This window comes from Parastagonospora nodorum (genome assembly GCF_000146915.1).
Source record: "Parastagonospora nodorum SN15 chromosome Unknown scaffold_16, whole genome shotgun sequence".
NCBI classification, from domain to species: domain Eukaryota; kingdom Fungi; phylum Ascomycota; class Dothideomycetes; order Pleosporales; family Phaeosphaeriaceae; genus Parastagonospora; species Parastagonospora nodorum.
In genome coordinates this window covers 628,070-653,144 of record NW_001884564.1, presented here as the reverse complement: position 1 = coordinate 653,144, position 25,075 = coordinate 628,070, and the positions used below count along the sequence as shown (strand labels likewise).

Here is a 25,075-nt window from a genome sequence, read left to right as displayed (position 1 = left end):
ATGGGTGAGTCTTATTCTGTTCCAGCCACCGCGAGCGCCTATAAGCAGCGCGACGCCCGTGTTCGCTTGGTTATAGGAAACAGGCACCAAATCAAGCAATAGCGCCGTGCCAATGGGCCTTACATACGTGCGGCTGGAATTGGGAGGCACCATGACAAGGTGGGCATCACGTCACGAGTCGGGCGATATGTGATGTGAGGACATCGGTAAGTATGTAAACGACTGGTGCCGAGACCATGGAAGGCCTTGTTGGCCAATTCACCCTGGGCAATAATCCCACTTTGCACTGCAACGATGTGCAGCTGACGGGAGCGATTGCGTACCGACAGGTAGGAAACACGCATGTTGGGGTACCTTAATATGCACCCAGATAAGTCATGAAGGAACGGGGCGTCGATAGAGTGCAGGCATATTGCCTTAAATGTGAGGGACGACGCATTGTCCATCTTCGTGAGGCATTTGACCCGCTGGTTAAGCGACTTTGCGGCGCAGTCGAGTGAGATTTTGGCAGCAACAACAACGATCATGCCTGGTTTGGATTATCGAAGATCGCTCGAGGCTCTCGTGTATATTAAAATTCTGAAGTGTGATATGCCGCGAACATGCCATTGAGTTTGGCGCGATCCACCACACACACTCGGGGCTTTGACGGCGGCTACGCATGCATGTCCGGGCCGCATGTACGCATCTGTTAGTCTTGTGGATCCTTCCAACACATACGAGGACTGCAGCCGTCAAATAATGCGAGTCCTCTGCCTCAAAAGTGGTATGCTCGCGACTCTCCGTGGCCCATCGACAATATCTCCGTTATGACTGCCTCCTGAGTTTGCGTGAAGGCCAGCCGTCGCTCAAGGTCTGTAAGACCTCTAAAAAACCACTCGATGTCGCCCTCGTAGAACTCTATTCCCCATTTGCATCATGAACCCTCTCTGTATGTCACAGCCTAGTGATCAGTCAACGGTAGTTCGAGGTGGTAGAGAGCATCAAATCGGCTGCGCCAATAATTACGAAGCACGTCTTGCATCCGTGGTCTGCGTGCAATAGTCGAGCAAACGCTTCATTGCGTGCCTTCATCAGGTCCGTGCCGCCCATGTGTTGCGACACTATCCCTTTGGCCAAGTTGTGCTTCAGGTACGGTACGATACTGCGACGATGCGTGCATCTCATGCGAACTCGGGCCTGTAGCATACTGCCTGATAGGTACTTCGAGTTGTGTCCGCTGTCCATACGGCCCAGGGCTAGGGTTATGTGTTGGTAATGGGGTAATCTGGCCACCATTTCGTGCTTGTACGAAGCTACTAAAGATGTTCCATGAAGGGGCGCGGCTCAGAAAACCGGCCGGCCACTGGACAGCCGGAAACCATTCTGGGTCCATCTCCTCGTAGCACGCTCGCATCAGCTGCTCTCCCCAACCCTCCATGAACCAGTAGCGGGTTTGGGATGCGAATAGTATTGTCGAATAATACATAACTACTGCAAGTGCTCCAGCATGCCGTTGTCGAAAGTAGCCAAGAAAGTCTCCTTGCAGACTCAGTGGCCAAAAGAACAGGAAGCGCATCTCGCGATTGTCCATACGTGGTGACATGGCCATCTGCAGTACAGGTTCCAGGTTCCCAATGACCCCAAGGTATAGTTCTCTTTCCACATTGGGAAGATCGTGCTTGTTTTTGACAAATGAGATCAGCTGAGGGATGTGATGGACGAGCTCTTGTAACATAGGTTGAGAAGCAATGGCTTCCCGAGGCTCTTGTAACATGGGTGCAAGCCAAGAATTCACAACCTGGGCCCGTGCCATTGCAAGCACGTTGCCCATGCCCTGCATCAAACTGAATATGTTCAAGATGCCTTCGATGGGGCCTTGGGAACTCGGGATTTCTGGATGGTTGAGCTCAAATCCTGTGGAAGCGAATACACTCAGCGTCAAAAGCGTTGATGTTGCAACGAGTGCGGCCGCTTCGTGTGATGTGACATTCAAGAGCTTTTCTCTTACGCCTCGAATACTCATATCCTGGTGGTGGATTCCATATGCATAGTATTGGGCCCTCTGCTCGGGCAACTTGTACGCTTTATGTAGTGCTGCAAAAGCCAGTAGCTCATGCACGAAGAACGTGTGCTGAAAGGCATGCTCAGGCGCGTCTACTCTCCATAGTTGTCGCATGTCGTCCCGTTGTGATAGGGCCTCGAAGGCTTCGGTGGTCCAGTGATGCCTATTCGTGTCTTAGTCATAAGGGACGAGAACCAGCATCCAGAGCATTCTTACATGAGCTCCAGATCGCGTGTCCAAAGGTCTGCTTGACTTTGTTCAGCGCGATGTATAAATTGTGTCAAGAATGGGAACTGGTCAGACTGTGAGCTGGGAGAGCTACCCTCCGAAAGTGCGGGGGCTGACTCGTCCCTAACTGCCTTTGGGGGTTTCAGAGAAAAGTCATGGTGCGAGGATTGAGGTGGAGTTAAGGTAGTTTCCTAACAGTTATGAGTAAGATCTTGCAAAACTTGTAGTGGTACTGACAGGCTTCGACGTATTTTCGTATTCTTCTTTGGTGGCCCATGACTGATTGCTAATACCGCTTGCGGAAGATGCCGAGTGTGGATGCGGTGCAGTATTCTCCCACGTGACAAGTGAACATTGCACCCCATGACGAGCGCAGTTCGAGCATGGTTTAAGCTCGTCACACTACGAAGTGTTATTGACATGGTTCGGTCGGAGGACGCTAAGCCAAGCGCACGTTTCGGAGGGCAACGTACTTTTACATGGCGGGCTTTACACTGCCTACAACCCAACCTAGACCTGTCACAGCTGTTAGGGCTTTCCAGATCGACGTTAGGATTCGTTCGTGAGATTAACGAGACGAGATCCGATGTCCTCTCGGATAAAGATTGGCTGATGAGCACGGGTCAAAGTCCCGAAGCAACGTACTTTTTGTGGCCAAGACGCGGCATCGAGGCTCTACGGGTTCACGATCGGGTGGTAAGGCTGAGAATACGCAGCCGATTAGCTGGGTCACCCTCGTTTCGTACGACGCTGGCGGTGCCGTAGTTGCCTAACAAAGTGTCGGAAAAAGCGAACGCGAGCGTGGGAGGTGAGGCAGTTGGTCATCTGTGGGCCGACAATCTCTTCGCGCATGGATCAAATTGCGCTATACTGTTCTCGAGGGATGCATATGTAGGATGCAAGGCCAGCATTGGTGGAGCTGGGAGCTCGCTTTCGCATTCAGACAAAACAGTAAGGTTGCGCGAAAGGGGAATGCGTGTATGCCCCAACTTGCACGTCCACAGGTGTGGTTGACGGAGTTCTTCGGAACCCGGAAGCACAGAGCCTCCGCAGGCGCCAGCGAACGCAAAACCACCAAACAAGCAAATTCCAGGTTTCTAACGTGATCGCTGGATCGAAATAGCCTACCAATGTCTTTGTTCCCGAGCACATCGCCTGGACTCGTCAATACTGTGGCTTTGGAAGCTACAGCCGAAGTGTTGTAGCGCAGCGCAAAACACCACCGTCTAATATCGATGGCATGCAGGTGCGCCTGACAGCACCTCGGAACATCAACAACGATTTTCCTTACATGTGGAACCAGCATCACAGCACAGGAAGCTTACAAGTGCGAATGGCGGACAAACTTCGAAAGAACTTCCCAATCGCCCTACACAGTAAAGTCTATGAGACTGATCCGAGCTCGAATTGGCACTAGTCCAGGTTACAATTCGTGATCCCACCAGTATTTGTCATTTGAATGCAATTGTCTGAAACTCTCCAGGAAATCATGAACAGCTGATGGGAAGCAGGATAGTACAGTACAGTGAGCTTTTTATATACCTTGATGGGTCTAACGAGCCCGCAGAGTACGACTAGTTGTGGTTTAGGCAGCACCCAATTCAGCGGCTACACAAGGCTTCTTCTCAAACCGGAATAATAGGCCGAGCAACTGTGGAAGACCATGCGGGATTGCCCAAATCGACTAGCACGTCAACATTGTGCTTGCCTTTCAAAAACGACGCGACCAACCCCAGATACTCATGGGCTTGTATTCACGAGTGCGTTTATGGAAAGGCCCGTATGCTCTAGATTATCAGCAAGATCTCTACCCCGAGTGGATACTGTCTGTCGAAATAGCGATTGTGTAATTACCAGCGATGACGACACTAAAAAAAGCTATTGAGCCGTGAACCAAACTCTGCAGCACGCTGTACAATAAGTGCAGTTTTGCAACAAAACCCCTCGTTAACATTGTGCAGAGAAACAAGAGAATGTTGGTCGAATGCTATCGCCCCTTTCTCAAGTTGTCGTATATACAGTGTACTGAAGCATGTACAATGTGGGAGCTATCGGCCTCGGCACCACTTCTACCATGGTTCTTCTTCCACTCGCAAGACTTGGGAGTTATCCGTAATTACTGGATTCTGATCCAAAGGCGTACCGCGAAATAGCCGGACGCAGACGTTGTCAAATTTAGGCCAAGTTACGATCTTCATTGACATGGCCTCCGGTCCACTGCAAGATTCCAAGCAGCATTCCACCAGAATGCGTCGTCTCCATGTGGTCCATCTGATTTCTGCTCTTGTGGTTTGGTTCATATATTCCCGAAGCCCTAAATAACTATGCTCGCAATATAGAACTTATATCTAGTTTCATGGGCATCTGACAGTGTACCATGGAACGTACGTGCATGCCTTTTTTCTGTTTAGATCAAAGGATTTTCTAAACTATTATATACCCTTCACTCGAAGTCGCTGGAATCACTCAATACATCGTAGGCTAGCACAGAAAAGATTCACATTACGTTACCGCCTAAAGGTGTTCGCAAGAAACCATTGCAGTTCCCACAAGAACTTATTATAAGTCCCACTTGAGCATTTTATTCCCATTCTCCGTCAGACTGTACACAACAACCACAACTACCATTCTCAACTTTGGACTCGAAGATGAATTCATATATGTATTCGCACAATTTATATGCTTTGCTAGCAGACCTCAATATCGACGATGAAGAGGATCATAAGACGGTAACATCTACATCCGATAGGGTGTCGGTAAATGATACTCACGCTATCCATGAGGATGAGGAAGCAGAATATGACGAGGAAGACGACATTATACACGCGCTGTTCGACCTTGAAGCTCTCGGAGGACACGCTGGACAGCCAACATTCACCCGTGGTTTGTTGCAAAAAGTCGCATCAGATATTCGATCCATCTCGACTATTCAAAAGGGGCTCAATCGCGAGCGAGAAAATTCCCTCTACTGGAAGGGTAGCAACGGACCCTCAGCCAGGATATGGAAAGAAGTCGATGGGGCGAACGATGTCACTGTCAACTACATGACCCGGGTTGAGATGTCATCCCAATTCCAGACACTATTTGGAAACGACTGGAAACGGAGCAAGCCTCTCCGCGCCCTCAATACTAACTTGTCACAGCACCAGCTCAACGAGCTTGCGGCACCTTACTATCTCGAGTCTTTCCGCCGCGCCGCTGACAACACTCATCTCGATGCCGAAAAAATGAACTGGTGGCGCGACAGACTCTGCCACACACAGAATTTATGGGAAAACAGCTCTTCCTGCATTCAGCCCTGCCGTATCGTCCGACAAGGTGCAGCTCGACTCCGAGCCCCGATAACAAAAATAGTATGTATCGGACTCGGAGAACTCGACTCGAGCCCCGCTTTCTACCAGTCTGCCATACAGCACATGACTGCATTTTCCTTCGCCGAAGCCCTCGACGCTTTCAATCGAACGGCGCATCCTGAGTGTCCGCCTGTGAAAATTATCGCCCAGGATCCGTGCTACAAGGCGTGCGATCGGATTTTGCTTCAAGAGCTTACAAAAACGTCGATTGACTTCAGTCTCAGCGATCCGGAAACACTTTTGTCTATTGATGCCAACACGCTTGTCATCACGGCTTTCCTGCCACATACCGTCCCGCTGATGCAGATTCTCGCTGATCTCTTCGCCGGCGAACCTGAAAAGGGACCGGCGATGATTCTGGGTGATAGGATTGTAAATCCTGGTGGGAGGACAAAGTGGTGCTTTCGCAATCGGGATCAGCCGGGTGTTGCGAAGTTCCTGATGGGTGGGTATACGCTATGGCCGACGGAGTTTGTTGGGGTAGATGAGGAGCTGAGAAAGGACTTGTGTGGTGGGAAGAAGAGCTGGGAGTACTGGTTGGGGAAGATGATGTTTTGCTTGAGGCGGGATGGTGGAGAGGTGAAGAAAGCTTAGGTTGTTTGGCAGCGCGGTGTCATGTGAACTTGACTTACTATTACAGAGCAGCCGATATCTTATATATGAGCTTGAATAGACTCAACAGCTGATTAGTACGTTGCGAAAAGCCTAAACAACTTTGAAGATAGACAGCTTACGTTCTACAGTTTCAAACAACGCGCGCACAAACACACGCGGCATGGTAGTCACACTTCAGAAAGGGCAAGATATGTTACTTGCTCTTGTTGCTTTTGACTTAAAAAACATGTTAAATCCGGCTGGATATTTTGAATCGTGTTGCTCGACACGGGAAAAGAACATATAGGTCCTTCTAGCATGCGTTGGAAGAAAGTGGAGAAAAGAAAGACATGGATGTCTTCCCTTAGGATTTTTGGACACTGCAGAGCAAGTGTGGTATAAAGAAGGAAGAGAAGAGTTGGATTGAGCTAAGTTTATATATGATCAACATCAGCTCAGGAAGATGTATGCGAGCTTGGAGAGGTTGTTTTGAGTGAAATTGTAGACACCACAGACATGGACATTGTCTCAAATCTCCAATTTTTTGGTACAACATACAGCCGGCTGGAGCTCTCCACTCATGAAATTTGCGCGCGCGTCTTGTCGACTTTTGTGAATTTTGAATTCATGTCCCCGTAGTTCCGGGCGAAACCTGGCCAGAGGTAAGTCTCACGGAACATGGAAGGCATGGGAGTTAATCTTTTTGTTGATAACCAGCCAGGAGAAAAGGAAACATCTGATCCTTGCCTATCGCTTTTTGGTAATAACCGTTTTCAGTGTGTGTAATGAGGAAGAAAGTCTGTGGAAGCGCGGATGCAATTTATACCATGCCACGAGCTTCGTCTTTACATGGTGTATGCAGATCTCTGTTCTAGCAGGCGGTGCAGAGACCATAGAATGTCAACCCATATTTTGCGCTCGATTGCAGAAACTCAACGACAGAGCCGCACAAAACAACATAAGCAGAAGCTTCCTCATTTTTGACGAAACGACACACCAACCACTTCTCAGCCATACGCGTCCTAAGCTTTATTTTTGGCAAGACATCGCATCTCCAAATCGAACGTTTGGAAGTGCCACATAACCTGCTAACTGGTAGGTTTTTCGACCCGAGCAGAGAAAAAAGATCATACATCCGCATTGGACAAGTTTTGAGACGAAAAAAAGACTCAGCGGCACATGTAAGGCAGGGCGGGGAACTTTGGTGTCAATCTATCATGGCGTGGTGATTTGAGAAGACAGAAAGCACGACTTGTTGGGGAGGTATTTATACCCATCAGACCAGCAAAATAGCCTCGTCTCTCGGAACGCAACCAGATAGTCTTCTTCTTGTTGAGTTCCGCTAGGCCAGCCAACGCACCGTATTCCATGTTGTCCATTGATTTTGTGAGTTTTTGAAAAGGTGGAGTCAAGCACAGAGAAAAGCCATGACGCGAAAGTTTCGTTGATTTTAGAAGTCAAAGAAGAGCAGTGTCAGATATGCGTGTAATCGAGAGAGGATTTGATGGTGCTTTATAGCAGGTCGATGCGAGACAGAAGAAGAGAAGAACAGATATGTTAGGTTCCTGCGGTGAGTTTGGAGATTGAAGAAGAGGAGCGGCAGACATCATGTTCGTAGTTGTTTATTTTGGCGGTGCTTCTCAGGCCATGAGGAAAGCTTGATGCATTTTCGATATCGTTTGAGAACCGAGAAGAGGTGGCGGAGACATTCGACGTTCCTTGTTTCATTTTTGGAGACAGCTGGAGAAAGACACATCCAGATGCATGTACACAGTTTATGATCAATACACAAGTCGCTTTTGTGATGTAGGAAGGAGGCAGGGGGAGTAAAGGCGGGTGTTTTTATACCTCGGAGGCGGTCAGAGTTTCTCAGGACGCACATACATGCACACCCAACGCATTCGATTTCGTACTCATACATTTCACCCTGCTCTTTTCGTACTACATCATTTATACCTCGCCAACACCTCAGCAATCTTCTCCCGCACACCCTGCTTGCCCTCATACCTCTCCAGCAAAATCTGCACCACATCCTCCGCCGTCTTCCCTCCCGCCTCTCGCAGAATCTCCTCCTCCCTCGGAAGCCCAATCCATGCATGCGGGTACTCCTTGTAGTCCACCTCGCTGATCAGGGGCAACTTTGACCCATCACGGGGGGCCGCGAAGAAAGCGTCGACCTCGCGCCTCTTAACATCAGCGAGGGTGTTGGGTTTCCAATTCGGGCGCTCTTTCCTGCGCTCAATGAGGCGGGCAGTCACGCCCTCGACGAAATCCGGGTGCGCCATGAAGTGAGAAGCGATTTCGTATTCTTTCTGGAAGGTCTGGGCGATGGACCATTGGCGGCCGATGTGCATTTGCTGGAGGGTGACGGCAACGGAGATGGGGGAGCGGGTGTTGATGGTTTCGATGGTCTTCTTGGCCCACTTGCTGAGGTCAGATGAGGGGGCCCCGTCGCGGATCTCTTCGAGAGATGTCAGGATGGCTTGAATGCTTGGCTGGTCGGAGTTGAAGACTTTGTCGATGGTCTTGCGCAGCTCGCCGGAGATGTGGGGTCGGTCTGCGGGCAGGCCGGTGCTGTATTCCTCGATGGTCGCGTTGATGATCTTGAAGCGGTCCTCGAGAGGCATGTAGTCGGGAAACTGGAGCTCAGCCAGTCGAGACTCGAGTTGCTGGAGAGTGGAGGAGTGGATGTAGTGTGTCGCAATGCCGTGGTAGAAAGCGTCCACGCCCTTCAGCTGCTCGGACGTAAGCGCGAGGTAGGTACCGAGCGCACCTTCCATGCGTGGGAGGAAGAAGGAATGCGCCGACGTCTGGAAAGAAGCCAATCGTGGTCTCGGGCATGGCGAAGAGGGTGTTCTCGGTTGCGATGCGCAACGGTGCGTGTATCGACAGCCCAACGCCTCCGCCCATTGTGATGCCGTCCATGAATGCAATGTACGGCTTCGTGTAGGTTGCAATCAGGTGGTCGAGCTTGTATTCGAGGCCAAAGTAGTCTGCGCTTGCCTGCTGGCCCGCTTCGCCCTCTGCATTCCACTTGGCCAGCTTCGCAACATCTCCACCGGCACAAAAGGCGCGTCCGTTGCCCTTGATAATTACGACACCAGCCATATCCGACTTTGCCCACTCTTGCAGTCTTGGTATGATCTTGCGCACCATGGACCCGTCGAGGGAATTGAGCTTCTTCGGCCGGTTGAGCTCGATGCTCCGCACGCCATAGTTGTTGGTGAAGGTGACATCGTCGGGGTCGTCGTCTTGTTGCGCCTTGAGCAGGTCTGCCGCGGGTGTTGCGTACTGCATTTGTTAGACCATTGACATCGGCTTAGTGGAACAGCTCCGACATACTCTTCTAGTGCCTGTCACCCAGGCGGGGTTTGTGATTTTGGCGCGCAATGGCATGGTTCGCGCGGTGGATATGCGAGACACGCAGCTCAGCGGCGCTGTGCGTCTTATAGATGTGCAGAGCGACATGTGAGGTGTGTAGGACCAAGGTCCGAGAATGATGCAACTTTTCGATGCTCCGCCGACAGATACCTCGGGTATCCGCAGTGTAAGCTTTGCTCGTGGCACAGTCTTGGAAAGCTTTGTAGACAACTGCAGAGAGTGACTGAAGCTTCAGAGGAGCTCAATTGACGTCTGAAGTCAGTCGGCAATGCTTTCCCGCACCGCGTCCCACATTCGCGCGGAAGTGTGAATCACATGATTGGGCAGCGCGGGCAATCGTCTGTGTCAGTGCATTTCGCGCTAAGAGAATTTGTGGGAAGCGGCGGCCCTCAGACGACACCAAGCAACACCTCCATCGCGGCCAATTGCCCCATTGATCGCTCTTCTTTTCTCTCGTTATTGTCTAATACAGCATGTCGAGCTTCTCCAGAGTGTTTATGCGCGCGGCCCGCTACCAGCGTGGCGTCAACCCGGTTCAAAATGCGCTGGGAATGCAGGGCACCAGCAGATACATGAACGGCATACGGAACTATGCTGCTTTCACCCGTGACAAGCCGCATGTCAACATTGGTGAGCATCGTTTATACCATTTGGAGGAACTTCAGCTCATTGCATACAGGAACCATTGGTCACGTCGATCACGGAAAGGTACAACACCGCCACTTGCCTCCGCCATACAACAGAGCACGAAACTAATGGTCATAGACTACCCTCACAGCCGCCATCACCAAGCGACAAGCCGAGAAGGGCTACGCAAAGTTCCTCGAATATGGCTCCATCGACAAGGCGCCTGAGGAGCGCAAGCGTGGTATCACCATCGCAACCGCCCACATCGAGTACTCGACCGACAACCGCCACTATGCCCACGTCGACTGCCCCGGTCACGCCGATTACATCAAGAACATGATTACCGGAGCTGCCAACATGGACGGCGCCATTATCGTCGTCGCCGCCTCGGACGGCCAAATGCCCCAGACCCGTGAGCACTTGCTGCTGGCCCGCCAGGTCGGCGTGCAGAAGATTGTCGTCTTCGTCAACAAGGTTGATGCGATCGAGGACAAGGAGATGTTGGAGCTCGTCGAGATGGAGATGCGCGAGTTGCTCAGCAGCTACGGCTTCGAGGGCGACGAGACGCCCATCATCATGGGCTCTGCGCTCTGTGCGCTCGAGGGCCGCGAGAAGGAGATTGGCGAGCAGCAGATTGACAACCTCCTCGAGGCTGTTGACTCTTGGATCCCGACCCCGGCTCGTGACACCGACAAGCCCTTCCTCATGGCCGTCGAGGACGTCTTCTCCATCGCCGGCCGTGGAACCGTCGTCTCGGGTCGTGTCGAGCGCGGCGTGCTCAAGAAGGACAGCGAAGTTGAGCTCGTCGGCAAAGGCAGCACCAGCATCAAGAGCAAGGTCACCGACATCGAGACCTTCAAGAAATCCTGCGACGAGTCGCGCGCAGGCGACAACTCCGGCCTTCTCCTGCGCGGCGTCAAGCGCGAGGATGTACGTCGCGGCATGGTCGTCTCTGTGCCAGGCAAGGTCAAGGCGCACAGCAAGTTCCTCGTCTCCATGTACGTGCTGAGCAAGGACGAGGGCGGCCGTCACACAGGCTTCGGCGAGAACTACCGCCCGCAAATGTTCATCCGCACTGCGGACGAGTCGTGCGCGCTGCACTGGCCCGAGGGCACAGAGGATGCCCACGAGAAGCAGGTCATGCCCGGCGACAACGTCGAGATGGTGTGCCAGCTGCACCAGCCGCACGTGCTGGAGACGGGCCAGCGCTTCAACATGCGTGAGGGCGGACGAACAGTCGCCACGGGTCTGGTCACGCGTGTCTTGGAGTAAGCTCGCAGATGCACATGTGTAACGATCTTTCTTTGTACTATATTTGTTCGTGTTGGACATGAACTGGCCCCATCTCTCCGCTTCCTCCCCCAATCATGTAACTTTAGCAGCACGCTCGGCAGACAAAAACCGGGATCTAGAAGGGGGGCGTTGAAAGCATTGTGGATGGTTGAGGAAATGTTATGATCATGTCAATGACTAGTGCTTTGTGTGCCGTGTAAGAATAGTGTGTCGTCCGTAGGCAACAGTGTCCTCCATGGGCGGTACTGTATCCAATCCATTCGCAAAGCATAACAACGTGACATCATACAGGCCGTTGAATAGGCCGTGGCTGCACACGCTCCGTCTGAGCCACGGGGAACAACGGCGTACTCGCCTCGCTCATCTCGCGGATCTTCTTGATCAAGTTACTGTCCAGCGTCAGCTTCTCTCCCGCGCCCAACATCAAACATCAATCACATCACATACCTGACCGGCAAATGCAGCTTATCCTGCTCGCGCCACAAAATCCCCACAACCTTTTCCCTCCCCTTGGCATGATCCTCAAGATGCTCCGTGATCAACTGTCTCCCAATCTCCTTGCTGCATCCGTAGATGCGCTGCGAACACCCGTCGAAGCTGCATATCCAAGAGTCGCGGGGCCCGTTGGGTTCGTAGGTTGGGAGGGGGGTAGATACGAGCGAGGGAGCTACGTCTGATTTGTTGTTGGAATTGGGGCGGTGGCGGAGAGGGAGGGGAGGAACGGCGGTGCCGTCTGGGATGTCTGCGTCTTCGTCTTCTGATGCGACGGTTGTGGGTGGTGATTCGGGAGTGCTAGCTGCGCGTTTCCGACGAGTCTTCTCCGCTTGTTCATCTGCGTCTGTTTCGCCAAGTTTGCGCTTCTCGCGACTTGGAGATAGTGCCTGTGTTGGTGTGTCGACGCCCATTTCGTCGTCGCTGTTGGTCGCCTCGTCACTGTCTTCCTCTGCTTCCTCCGCGCCGGACTCGTCTGAAGTAGGAACTGGGGCTTTGCCTTTCCCAGCCTTGTCTTGTTTGTGTTTGATGCTTTTGCTTTTTCCGGAAAGCCTGCTGCTTGTTGGACGCAAGATAGACAATCGACCCTTCTTTCGCCTGCCAGGTGGTCTGCGCACTGGCGTTGTTATTACGTCCTCTTCCTCGCTCGATGTGTCCGACGATTGCGTTTCCTCATCTTTCAGTGTTGCACGGTCCCTCCGTGGTTTCAGTTCTACACCTTCCGCTCGTCTTTGTTCAGCAGCAGATAGACTGTGTCCTGCCATCAACTCCTGGTATATTGGCTCGTCCGCAAAGTACCGTATACTTTTCCGCCGAGGGTGGCCTATCATGTAACATAGATTCCGGGCGTGCACTAGAAGCACACTCTGCGCCGTCTCCACATCTTCAATCTGGTAGCGTTTAACAACAAGCTGGGCAAGTCGCTCAACTGTGATCTGGTTGCGACCGGCACGTAGAGCCCGTTGGTTGACGGCTTTCTGCATGAACTCGAACAAGGCAGCTGCCTCCCACCAATTGTTATCCTTCTTGGGTGCTTCATCTGTCTTCTCTACGGCGGCCTTCCCTCGCCCTGGTTTCGCCTGTGCCGCTGCGGGCGCGGCTTGTGGAGCGGATGGAGTTGTCGACTTGGAAGTTCGCGTGGGTCTCTCGGGAAGGACCTGGGTATAGCGGCCTTCAACCCGCGCTTTGCAGGTCTCAAAGTCCTTCTTTGACATGTCAGCTTGGTGTGGGGACTGGAGAAGGTTGAACGTACAGGGAATTGTCGTCTGAAAGACTGATATATCGGAGTGCTACTCCATCCAATGCCCTGTGCACGGTTCAGGAAGCACATCATGAGGAAGATGTGGTGTTTGTGGAATATCTCCGCCGCGACTGCGGGGTCGGTGCATGCGAACCGCTCGTCCTCTGCATACTACTGTGTGTCAACACATGTCTCCATGCAAATGTAGACAGCGGTCATGTCTCAAAAGGCACAGGCAGTGCCCAATGGTACTCACCTCTTGGAATATGAGCTGTGTGCTTGGGCCTCCGCCCTTCTTTCGCGGCTCACCATATATATCGGTGACAAAGTACAGTAATTGCACCGCCTCTATCATGTCCTCGTATATGCTGTTGTAGTGTGGCGCTGGCCGGATTTCAAACCAGCCTGCATTGCCTTCAGCCCATATCGCAAACTCGCCGTCGGTCAGTTCGCCGTATGAAAAGCGCGTCACATTGCGTATCTCGAGGTCTATCGGCTTTTTCGACTTGCTCAGCACTGCCATCGCGTCAGCGAATCGATCAGGGCGAAGTATGCTGCAACTCCATCGAAGCCCAGGCACATGACGTACGGTACTTTGACTGCCCCCGACCTGGGGTGAAAGTTCCCGTCACTTTGAGCGGAGTATCTGCGTATGCCGCCAACAAGCTCACGGGCTTGCCATTCTTCTCGTGCACCACTTGCGCATTGTTCAGAATGAAGATTTCCCAATCATCCGAGCTCGCGGCCGAGGGATCGATGGGTTTCAGGACGTCGCCCTCGGGAGTTGGCATCGTAGTATCCTATATGGCCTATTTGAAGTATTTTGCATCGTTCAGAGCGCAAGGAAAAGGTGCCAGAACTAACGCGCCGTGTTGTGAAGGCTAAGAGTGCCCGACTGGCGCGCGTTCACGAGCGTTCGGCAGGCGCGTACCATTGGTGGGGCTATCGATACCACACTAGCTTAACTATCGGCTACTGCCCGTCTTTTGCCAAGTTCTCGAGGCCGCCAGTCATACTTCCTGTCGACATGTCTCTGGCTGAACATATGGCTATATCGTCATGCGAAGCGTACAGAGTTTGTACAACAACTCAAGATGTAGGAAAGAGGGTCCAAGTTTCACTTCATAACTGACGGACAGTCGCAGGAATGCAAGTAGGCGCAACGGCAAGCCAGCATCATGTAAGCAATTCAAGATTTGGCCGTTCGGTTGTTGTCAACCAATCTTACCCTCTACAGGTGAGCCATGTAGAATCAACAAGACGCGTTGCGACCACGGAAGGCCAAAGTGCGACCGCTGCAAGCAGAGAGGCATTGAAGAACGCTGCTTTTACCACCCAGCGCCGCTGACCAAACCCCGACCCGCCGACGACGTAGGCACGGGAGAGTCTCGACCGCTAAAACGAAAGTACGTGAATGCTTCCTCGATTAATCGAGCATCGTTGACCATATCAGACGACCATCAAGGCCAAGTGCCTCAGAGTCCGTGTTCCCCATCACATCTACTTCCCCTAATGATAAGCTTGCGGATGCTGTTGCTGCCGATGTCTACCATCCTGGATTCCTTGGGCCAGGCTCTTACGCCGTACTATTGCCCCAGGATGAAGAACCAGATGCCCCAAGAGAAAGGGAAGTCTCAGTCGCCTCAGAAAGATCAGACTGGGAGCTGACCCACCAGCACCCGCTCACCAAGTCTATGCGCTATCAGATGGCCAGTGATGTATTAAATACGTTTCGTTACTTTCCAGCCATCAAGGAGTTGCTCTTGTGGTACAACGCGAGCAATGAAGCCGGTGTTGTACCTGCGCCACTACAGGTCGATGCAATTCTCGCTATCGAGTCGATCGTGGACAAGCACAATCTCGGCCATGCTCCTCCAAGTCCTCAATTGATCTCTCAGGTGTTGGAATGTACGAGTCGACCATTCACACTGGCGCAAAACCTGGAGCCACGTGACTTCCACATATTGTGCTCAGGAGAGAACCTCCGCTTTGAGACTATCGGCTTCCTCCTCGCTACTGCAGGACGATCGCTTACCTTTGGCTTCGTTCCAGATCTGCTCAATGACCCCGCGAACCGCGCTCTGAAATCGCAATTCACGGACGAACTGCTTCGCGCGAGCACCACATGCCTTTTCCTATGCACTATGCTTGCTACGGTGAACGACATCACGGTTTGGATGTACTATGAAAACTACCTCTTCACCACAATGATGTGTGGATATGCGGGTTGGTCATACTCTCAGTACGCTTGTACAGTACTAACAAGTCACAGGACCGCCTTCTTGGAGACGACTTGGTGAGCTTTCCACACAAATCTATGCGCTCGGCATCCATAAGGAATCGACGAGCGCCAATGTTCCATTGTGGCTCCGTGAAACACGGAAGAGGCTCTTTACCTCCTCCTACAATCAAGACAAAGCCATATCCACGTTCCTGGGCCGGCCGATTCGCATAAGCAAGAGACATACAGACATCAGCCTGCCACTCGATATTTCGGATGAGGAGACTGTCGGCGATCGAGCGGGTCTGAGCAAGGTAATCGAAAGTCTTGACCAGGATGGTTGGAACACGGATGGCAGATGGCGAAGGGCTTCATGGATTGTAAGCGGCCATTGCTATCATACACCACTTTACTGACAGAAGTTAGCGCTTGCGTTACAAGTCACTTCAGTTTCGCGAAGAAGTTCTCGAGTTCTCCATGACCAAGCTTGACGACACAGCAAGAAGCCAACTATTGTACTTCTTCACCTTCAACTCTCATCGTATACATACTAACACCCCAATCAGAGACATCTCTGGACGCCTCCGGGCATGCTGGGACTCCCTTCCTCCTCACCTGCGCTACTGGAAATCCTGCTGGGACGAAGATACCCCGCCAACAGTCTGCCTCATGCTAATCATCGTACACCTAACACACTGGTACACAGAATTCATGATCCAGAAACTCCTCGACTACACTCCTCTTACATCCAATCAACCCTTACTCCGCGTGAGCATCGACTTGCTCTCCAACGTCCTCACCCTCGGCACCGTACGTGACCGCTCTTATGACGTCCACCGAGACATGCTCCACTGCGTTCTTCTCTTTGGCGTCCCCGCTGCATCCGTCTTAGCTACCGCCCTCCGCGAGCAACAAGCCACATCCGCGCCTTTCCCACCTGACGTCTCGCGCAGCGAAATCGTCCGCATGCTCAGCGTGCTGATATCCCATCTCGACGCCGCTGCGCACGTAGAAAACTCCGGCGCTCGTCAGGGCGAAGCGAACTACAACTTGTGCCGCAAAGCCAGCAAGATCTTCACAAAGGTCATCGATGCGGTGCTCGAGCCACGCAATGGGAGTGAAGTCACGCCGAGCGGGTTGGAGTGGGACTTTGACTTCTCGGGGCCGGGACTGGATGGATTTGAGAGTTTGGAGTTCTCGGGGCTGGGGCCCTTGGGTTTGAGTGGGAATATGGGGGTAAATAATGCGGGGAGTGGTGATGGCGGGATTGATTGGGGTGCAGTTGGGCAGTGGAGTTTGTAGAAGGACGTGGTAATGGTAATGGTAATGAATCAAGCAAGCAATATTTCTTGAGTACTAAAGCCACACTCCCCTCCCTCGCTCAAACGTTCGTGCTCAGCCGATGCACAACCGGCACCGAACTCGGCGGCAAGCTGCCATACTCCGTGATCACCATATTGATGTACTGCGCCGGCGTAACATCATACAGCACCTGCAAATGATGCAAGTTCTTCGAGTCCTCAATCCACTTGAGCACATCCGTCGTGTCGCTCTTCTCCTCCCCGGCATCATCCACTTTCGCCCCCGGCACCAGCGATTTCAAGGGCAGCAACTCCCTGCGCTCAGATTCAGAAAGGATCTCCTCGGATGGAGCCACTTCGTTCCCGACGATCGAGTCCAGCGCGACTTTCTCCGTGAATTTCACGGATTGGCACAAAACGATGACGGGCAGGGAGTGTGCGGCCGCGAGCATCGACACCAGCGCCGTACCCACGCGCGAGTACAATCGGCCATTGGACATCATCGCATGCGCGCCGAGGAGTACCTTCGACGCGTCCTTGACTGCATGGCTCGCACCCGTAATCAGATAATACCGCACACTAACACCCGCATTCGCAAGCTTCCTCGCCAACTGGCGCCCCTCGAACAGCGGTTTCGAGTCCACGACGATGACCGAAAACGGGATGCCGTTGGCGTGCGCCTGGATGATTGCCTGCTCGACGATGGAGGACGCCGCGTAGGTGAGGACGACGTCGCCGGGCTCGATTTTGGTGGCGGCTAGGTCGCGGATCAGTTTGTCGGCGGCGGTGATGCGTTCGCGGAGGAAGATGTCGATTTCCTCTAGGAGGTCGCGTTTGGAGAGGGATTCCGGCTGGGAGGGGTCGATTTTGATTATTACTGGGGGATGGGTTAGTTTGTAGTGCTACAAAGTCCACGTGATGTCGTGGATGTCTTTGATGAGAGGGGTTGTAATCAAAACTTACTGTCTTTCAGATGCCGGATAGCATTTCCCATGCTAACACTGAGCGGTCGACAACTCTTTAGAAACTCGATTTGCGGGCTGAGATGGTGGTTGGTGAGATGTCGCGCTAAGCTGTTGCCTGGGGGTGTATGGTAGTCCGCAATGACTGCTTTGAAAGCCAACATCATGGCGACCATGCGTGCTGTACTTCCGCAGATGGCATAGCTGCTGTACTGGAGACCTAGGGCGAGGATGGCCGGATGGACATCCTTCGAAGCCCCGTGCATGGACTGCTGCTTCGGCTGGCTGTACAAATGTCCAAAGAACAAACCAGTCTGCTTTGGCTCCTTCTCTTTCTTGGGCTTCTTCTCAGGCTCTTTCACGACGGGGACGTTTGACTGTGAGGGCCGCCTCCGGTTCGGTAGCGGTCTTGACTTGTCATCCTTTGGTGCTTGTTTCGAGCCTTGCTGTTTCTGTCCTTCTTTCGATGGCCCTGTTTGCGATTTTGGTGCTGGATCAGCGACTTTGGCTTGTGCTCTTCGTGCTGCCTTCTCTGCCTTCGCTTGTTTCTTGAGCTCTGCAGGGGACAGTTTGGGTGGGGCGCTTGTGCTGTCTCCATTTGTGGCTGCAAGTGTGCTGTCCGCTGGCTTGCTGTCTGTTGATTCTTGTGGCGCGGGAGCAGGCGGTTGCACTACTTCGGCAGCTGGTGATTCAGACATGATTTGTGAATATAGATGTCCCTTATGCGCCTATGGCTTGGGCACAGTCTAGTTAGGTACGTGGTTTGTGTGCCGAAATTGCGGGGCACGAGTGACTGTATGTCCCTGTTACTCGAATGCTGGACGTAAATTTGGTATAGAATACCCTGGTCGCTTGGGATGCGGCTCGACTGTAGTTTCGGTCTCCTGGGCGCAGCTTTTTGGCTGTCTAGAAATTCTGATAGAGGGTCTGAGTCAACCGTCAACACCGATCGCGTTACATCCCTTTTCGGCTAGCTCCAAAAATCGCGGAGTTTTCCACCTTCTACTTGGGTTGCACTGACGTCACCTTTTGCCAAGACATCCATTCATGGATCTAGCTACAGAGATATTGCTCGATTAATTTGAAACTTTGCTCCTCGTTTGAGCCTCGTCAGATCCCCAGAAAACCCCGTCGTCGTGGACTATCTACGGGCGCTGATGCTGGAATGAGGCATATACTCGCTCCTAATTGGTCCACGTCCTAAGCGCCCATCTTCGCTCCACATCCCCGTCACACTTCAACTCCAACACCAATTGGCCAGGCCTGCGCCTCACTGCACTACTAAAAAGAGAAGTCATCCTCTGGCGGGAACTCTGCGAATCTGATCCCAAGGAAGCCCTGGTCCGCACAGTGGATTACTGCCGAGAGCCACTCGGAACGAGAGCTGGCGCCGCAAGATGCAGGGACGCCTTGTTCCAGTGCTCGACTTCGAGGTCGTGCATAACCCGATAATTGACCTGATATCAGGCCTTCGCGCCCCCTTCTGAGCTCGATGACTTGTTCCCACGTTACTGACTTCACTGACCATAACTTCATTACTGTGCCATCCGGTTTCAAAAGCTTTCCACGATCGGAATCGCAACTGTATTTACCAAAAGCAGTGCCACAAACTATAGGTACTTCGTTGCGTCCTGAACGAACACGGCATCCGACCATATTCACAATACACTATGGACTATCGACAACATGGTCATGCGCTGCAACCTCAGCCAGAGACGGCCGAGCGGCAACATCAACGGTTTTCGTGGCAACTACATGCACATGAAGATGCTCCAGCCTATGAGGAAGTACAACAACAACGATCCCAGCAGCCCGCGCCGCATGCGCCTCAGCGGCCCCAGGTCAGCACAAGTGTAGAGTCGCACAATAGACACTTTAGTTATGCGCAAACTCCAGTCGAACACGAAGCATATATCTACATGTCCTCTGCGAATGACCCGCCTATTCCACAATCGCACAGGACCGTACAGCAGATACATTCCCCCCACACGCCAATCGATTCGCGACCACAGTCGATCTTCAATCCGCTTACATCCGCGGCGCAGCCACATCCGCAATTTCAGCAAGGCTACGCACCACCGTCATCTTACGCGTATGCCGAGCAACCTCCAGTGTCGCCCGTATCACCGCACGAAGCTACTCGCTCAGTACCCTTCTCTCCAGTCTCACCTCTCCCACCTCCACAGAACTTTGCGCAACCAGTGCAGCCCGCGCCGGTGACGATTCCACCAACTAGCCATGCACGGAAGATGAGCAATTTGAGTCCCATCAATACCAACCTCACGAAGTACCAGATGCCTCCAATACCTCCAACCCCACCATCGGGCAATCCGGCCTCACCGCTACCACAGAAGACGCCAATGACACCTCTATCTCCAAATTCGACGACGAAGGATCCGAGCCGTGACAATCGCCAGTCGTATGCCAACGAGCCGTATTCGCCTCATGGCTTCGACTCGACACAAACAAACAATATGCATGCCGTCTTTTCGCCCGATGCTACACATGGCCCGAATGGGCTGGACTTTGCGCTCCATCAACCAGGCCAAATCGCACATCCCAACATGGACTCGGTATCCAGCAAAGAATGGAACACATCTCTCTGCAGCTGCAGCCCCGACCCCTCAACCTGTCTCACAGGCCTCTTCTGCCCCTGTATCCTCTATGGCCGCACATCCTACCGTCTCTCGCAAAAGTCCGCCAAGAAAGACCCCACAGATATGCTGGGCCACAGCGCCACGAATGGTCACTGCATGCTCATGTCCATCTCGTGCGGACTATGGTCGTTATTCCCCATGCTGCAGCGCACGAGAGTCCGACATGCGTATAAACTTGCGGGCAGTCTGGGTGGCGACTTACTCAAGGGTTGTTGTTGCTGTTGCTGTGTTGCGGTGCAGAATGAGCGCGAGGTCAGGTTGAGGGAAGAGGCGAGTAGGAGGTGGGCGGGGCCGGCAAGTACGGATGTTTATACGAGGACTGGGGGGATGGTGTATAAGCCGCAGCAGTAGATGTGGCAGTGCAGCAGGAAGGATTGGGAAGAATGGACAGGAAATTGGTCCCAAGTGTATATCATGGCTCTCTGCCTTTTACGGTCTTTTTCACGATACCCACGGCGAATTTCTGTCATTTAGGCATGAAATTTTCATTTGTTAAGGATGTAGCATCTTAGGAGCTTTTCAATATAGCTGCTTTCTAGTCGCTATTGTCATCATCATCGTCGTCATCTTCTTCCTCTACGCCACTGTGTTCTTCGTCGCTATCCTCGGGTGTCATCTGTGCTGCAGTAGTGCTCGACTCGTCGTCCTCATCTGATAACGGATTTCCCTCAGTTCTCTGCTTGAGCTGCAACTTCAACCCATCAACAATAGTGCCCATGCGAGCCTTGAGATCTGGATTCCAGACTTTACTAAGTTGGCCTTCCATCTCTCCGATTTTAGTGCGCAGTTCTTCTGCGACCCTGTCTTCTTCGTCATCATCGTCATCTTCAGTGCTATCGGTCGGCCCTGGCTCGACTTCCATATTCTCAAACGCCTGCGCGAAGTTCGCAGCCATGCCGCGATTGCTAATCGCGAAAATAACCTCCTCGATACCCGGCCAGGTCTCCGGCTCGGACTTATTCTTCTTTTTCCCACTCGAGCCCGTGGTACCATCAAGTACCTTCCTCCAAGCCTCCGCGATATCAACCACCGGATTTCCATACGCCCCACATCCCCAAGCGCCAAGCACCATCTTCCTAACCCCCTTCCTTGTAGCAATACGCAATACAGCACGCATCTTGTTCTCCACAAGCACCCGATCTTTCTTTCCCAATCTTTTAACCTCATCTTCCTCACCTTCCAACTCTGGAAAGCGCAACATACCCGCCGAAATCACATCAACGAAGTACCTATCAGCGGGCCCAAGTTCGCCCCTAGCATCGCCCAACGGTAGCCTGTTAAAAAACACCAGAACTTCGGGACTCCATATACCGCCTAGCTCCGGCAGACGGTAGTAGGATTCCTGCAGCGACGGGAGAAGCGTGGTGCGTGCGCAGAGAAATTCTTCTTGAGATGTGGCGCCAGTTAGGACGCCGCCACCCGGGCGGAGTGGGGAAGCCATATTGAGGACACATATGTTGGGTTGCTTTTTGGAGGGTTTGGAGGGATGGGCAAGGATATGGGCGGCGGTAAGGGTGTCGGTTGTTAGGATGCGGATCTTGCGGGATTTTGCTGGAGCCGGTGGTGGAGGTTCGCTGATAGAAAGGCTCGCGAGGTTTAAGTCTACCGAGTCTTGTCTTTTGCGACCTTTTCCTTTGGTGATTTCCCTGCTGGTGTGTGCTCCTATTTCGTTCTTGGCTTTCCGCCGGCCTTGACCTTTGCGCTTGATGTACGCTGCATCGTCTTTGGTCTCAGTCTCCAGTTTGCTTGAAGCATTTGTGTTTGACGATGCAGGGTCTACAATGAGCTCGCTGCTCTCTACACCTTTGCTTGCTCTTGAGTTAGACGCGAGTAACGCAGGGATAACTTTGTTGATAACGTGTTTGGCTTGCTTCGCCCGGATATCCTTGCGGATAGCGGGTGGCGCTAGACCTTGAGATCTCTCTGTTCGGCCCATCGTAGCGTTGTACGGCAGATGGAAGACGGATGAACAGTGACCGTGGAACGAGTGGATGGATTGCGGTGTGGTGAACTCAATCCTTAACTTGGTGTCATGGTGGCGGCACCATGATGGTCGGAATGATGGTGTTGAGCTATGGAAGCGGCAAGATTAGCCGAGCCATTGAATCAAGGACCACTAGCGCGACACACTTCGTATAATTACTTTGTATCTGCGCTGCTGATGCCATGTCTCTGCCTCGTAACTCAGGATAGTTCTTAGCGAAGACTTCGAGTGATATCGCTACTATCGCTATTGCTAGGTAAAAGATTGAGACTTGAACCAAGATGGATCTTGCAGGTGGTCCGTGAATTTCGGTCTTCACCATCGGACCCGAGGTGTCTCTACTGGTAGCCTTCCAATATACTTGCATTATCTGAACTTTGTACAAGTTCATTTAGGATACCTGAACTCCTTCCGTCCCCAACGGTCATGATACCAAGGCGGAGACGTTTAGCGATAAGCTTCTCCATCCAATCCCCGAGCCGGACCATTAGTGGGAATCACTTTGCGAGTCTTTCTATGCCTCTACCAGATCAACAGAGCTTACCCGTAGCTTGGTCCGGTGCGGCAAAAATAGTTCCCTGACAGTTTTGTTCAAAGTCTTCATAAAGATCTTCGTTCACGCACTCATTATCCTGCACCTCTTCTATTTCAGACCATCAAAGTCAGAATGGCAATTCTCCTTCAAGCTGCCACTATCGCAGCGCTGGCTTCATCAGTATATGCTGCACCTCGCGCTTCTATCGCGGCCGACTGCTCTCCACTACCTATTGGTCTCGGCCCAGTTGCCTACCCCACCGTTGTCGAAGATACTCCTGAAAATTTCCAGAAGTATGAAGGATTCAGTAGAGCTGCCCTGGCTGCCACAACTCCCGGTGGCTACGTCCAATCCTACACGAACATGAAATCGACCTACAATGACCCCACGCTGTTTGCTGGCTATCGCGAGCTGACTAGCTACAATGTTCAGGAGTGTAAGTGAAATGAATTCTACCTTTTTCGGGTTGCGTTCTTCACCGACCGTATTGCATACTGACGTGCTGGTGACAGGTGCAGAAGCTTGCGACTCCAGCTCTGCTTGTAATGCCTTCACAATCTATGCAGAGCGAAACCCTGTCCTAGTCCCCGGAGTCAACTGCCCTAACCCCGCGAGCACTGCCCTTATCAAGTGCGGGCTGTGGCAGGGAACCATCACTTCAAGCACGCATGATTTGAACCACGGCCAATACCAGCAGGAATTCCATGTTGTCATGGCCGGTTCAAACGCCTACGTCAAGCAAGTCAAGTTTGACACCGTTCCAAGCGTTCCCGGCTACAATACCGATACTTACAGCAACGGCGGCGCCATCCAGGCTCCTCTGGACTGCCATGGCAACAACACCTACCTTGGTTTCAGATCGTGGATGGATGGCAGGTTTGATGCCAGGCGTTGCACTGATGTCTGCACGGCTACCAAGGACTGCCACTTCGTCAACACCTACTTCTTGCGCGATGATTATGTGCCGTTCGCACAGCACTGTAGCTTGTATTCCGCACACTGGCCATCCTGGTATGCAACCAATGTCGGCCAGTACGTGAATGAGAACGAGCTCGTCATCAACGCCACAAAGAGCTACGGCTTCACACATGCTGACGGAAACCACGAGGTTTGCGAGCCTAAGCCCAAGAAGGAGATTCTAGATGGTATGTAGTAGGTAGATTAGCTGAGAAGAGCACGGGTGACAATACGTGTTTCAAGTGTCGCGTAGAATGTTGTACATTCAGGCAATCAGCTCAAAAACTCACGCTTTAGCAATTCCTCACGCGATGGAGACGTCAGATAAGTGCATGGCAGCAATAAAAGTGCTTTCGAAGTCTTGTGTCTTTTTCTTTGCATAACCTGCATCGCGCCTAATTAGTGCAGTCTCAAATTCCTCATTAGTATAATCTTTTGTCTAGACTACCATATGATTCATTCACATATGCCACATCAGTAAGCATAGAGAAATCCATGATCCATTCTTGGAGGATCTGCATTGTGGAACACAGTGCGGGATGTCATGCGTTTCGTCTTGCCTTCCCATTCGGCACTTGTGCTTAGCTATACATGCCGATAGCGTGACAGCATGTTCGCATCATACCATTTGCGGGCATATCTGCCACGCATGTCTCCGTTCCATAGCACATCTGGCGGCTGACGACGCAAGGCAGTGAACTCCATGCCACAAATGTCTGGTGTCAGGATCTCTCTCACATGTGTACGACCGACCTTCTCGAACATGTTGTCGATCAAAACCTCATGGGCGATCAAGCTGCGCGGCTCGTTCCGACGTCGTGGGTGCAGCAAGGATACATGAAACTTCCAACGTGTGGCGCTGATGGACGTCTTGGCGGCCCTTATGCAGCGACGCCTCAGCCCTGTCGATACATGCTGTATAGAAGACATCGGTTGGCGCAGATCATCTGATCTTCAAGACAGTGTCAGACGCAACGCTTCATCGATGTTTCGCGGCAGTGAGGATGGCCTGGATGCCCAGGTATACCACCACGCCTTGGATCATGCCTGATAAGGACATCGCAAGGCCTTTAGAGGGGCTGTAGCTGGTCTCTTGCCTTTTATTCTTGACATTGGAGTGTCTGGGTTACTATCTTTTGCTAGCGACTTTTTTTCTCAATTTTTTTGGTCTGCTGGCAGTCCTCTATTGTTTATCATTTAATCTCT

General features: G+C 52.3%; 11 protein-coding genes across 11 annotated transcripts; 5 read left to right on the top strand and 6 right to left on the bottom strand.

The window, feature by feature from the left end:
• Positions 1-1,057: 1,057 nt before the first annotated feature.
• SNOG_10254 (hypothetical protein) lies at positions 1,058-2,549 on the bottom strand (the record flags this gene model as incomplete). Its single annotated transcript, XM_001800481.1, has 3 exons — positions 1,058-2,207; positions 2,261-2,399; positions 2,510-2,549. The coding sequence occupies 3 exons, from the start codon at positions 2,547-2,549 to the stop codon at positions 1,058-1,060; spliced, it is 1,329 nt and encodes a 442-aa protein (XP_001800533.1).
• Positions 2,550-4,920: 2,371 nt separating this feature from the next.
• Positions 4,921-6,219, top strand: SNOG_10253 (hypothetical protein; the record flags this gene model as incomplete). Its single annotated transcript, XM_001800480.1, has 1 exon — positions 4,921-6,219. The coding sequence occupies one exon, from the start codon at positions 4,921-4,923 to the stop codon at positions 6,217-6,219; it is 1,299 nt and encodes a 432-aa protein (XP_001800532.1).
• Positions 6,220-8,165: 1,946 nt separating this feature from the next.
• On the bottom strand, positions 8,166-9,516 carry SNOG_10252 (hypothetical protein; the record flags this gene model as incomplete). Its single annotated transcript, XM_001800479.1, has 2 exons — positions 8,166-8,964; positions 8,993-9,516. 2 exons carry the CDS (start codon positions 9,514-9,516, stop codon positions 8,166-8,168), a joined length of 1,323 nt encoding a protein of 440 aa, XP_001800531.1.
• A 557-nt stretch (positions 9,517-10,073) lies between these two features.
• On the top strand, positions 10,074-11,499 carry SNOG_10251 (hypothetical protein; the record flags this gene model as incomplete). The annotated part of the gene is made up of 2 exons (XM_001800478.1): positions 10,074-10,230; positions 10,379-11,499. 2 exons carry the CDS (start codon positions 10,074-10,076, stop codon positions 11,497-11,499), a joined length of 1,278 nt encoding a protein of 425 aa, XP_001800530.1.
• A 455-nt stretch (positions 11,500-11,954) lies between these two features.
• On the bottom strand, positions 11,955-14,043 carry SNOG_10250 (hypothetical protein; the record flags this gene model as incomplete). The annotated part of the gene is made up of 5 exons (XM_001800477.1): positions 11,955-12,724; positions 12,878-13,244; positions 13,265-13,423; positions 13,509-13,768; positions 13,842-14,043. 5 exons carry the CDS (start codon positions 14,041-14,043, stop codon positions 11,955-11,957), a joined length of 1,758 nt encoding a protein of 585 aa, XP_001800529.1.
• Positions 14,044-14,946: 903 nt separating this feature from the next.
• On the top strand, positions 14,947-16,181 carry SNOG_10249 (hypothetical protein; the record flags this gene model as incomplete). The annotated part of the gene is made up of 4 exons (XM_001800476.1): positions 14,947-15,478; positions 15,525-15,776; positions 15,809-15,853; positions 16,180-16,181. Coding segments are annotated over 4 exons (831 nt in total).
• A 673-nt stretch (positions 16,182-16,854) lies between these two features.
• Positions 16,855-18,434, bottom strand: SNOG_10248 (hypothetical protein; the record flags this gene model as incomplete). The annotated part of the gene is made up of 2 exons (XM_001800475.1): positions 16,855-17,651; positions 17,738-18,434. 2 exons carry the CDS (start codon positions 18,432-18,434, stop codon positions 16,855-16,857), a joined length of 1,494 nt encoding a protein of 497 aa, XP_001800527.1.
• Positions 18,435-19,422: 988 nt separating this feature from the next.
• Positions 19,423-20,744, top strand: SNOG_10247 (hypothetical protein; the record flags this gene model as incomplete). Its single annotated transcript, XM_001800474.1, has 2 exons — positions 19,423-19,577; positions 19,616-20,744. The coding sequence occupies 2 exons, from the start codon at positions 19,423-19,425 to the stop codon at positions 20,742-20,744; spliced, it is 1,284 nt and encodes a 427-aa protein (XP_001800526.1).
• A 184-nt stretch (positions 20,745-20,928) lies between these two features.
• Positions 20,929-22,329, bottom strand: SNOG_10246 (hypothetical protein; the record flags this gene model as incomplete). Its single annotated transcript, XM_001800473.1, has 1 exon — positions 20,929-22,329. One exon carries the CDS (start codon positions 22,327-22,329, stop codon positions 20,929-20,931), a length of 1,401 nt encoding a protein of 466 aa, XP_001800525.1.
• A 715-nt stretch (positions 22,330-23,044) lies between these two features.
• Positions 23,045-24,065, top strand: SNOG_10245 (hypothetical protein; the record flags this gene model as incomplete). Its single annotated transcript, XM_001800472.1, has 2 exons — positions 23,045-23,348; positions 23,425-24,065. The coding sequence occupies 2 exons, from the start codon at positions 23,045-23,047 to the stop codon at positions 24,063-24,065; spliced, it is 945 nt and encodes a 314-aa protein (XP_001800524.1).
• Positions 24,066-24,343: 278 nt separating this feature from the next.
• On the bottom strand, positions 24,344-24,634 carry SNOG_10244 (hypothetical protein; the record flags this gene model as incomplete). Its single annotated transcript, XM_001800471.1, has 2 exons — positions 24,344-24,454; positions 24,608-24,634. The coding sequence occupies 2 exons, from the start codon at positions 24,632-24,634 to the stop codon at positions 24,344-24,346; spliced, it is 138 nt and encodes a 45-aa protein (XP_001800523.1).
• Positions 24,635-25,075: the final 441 nt, after the last annotated feature.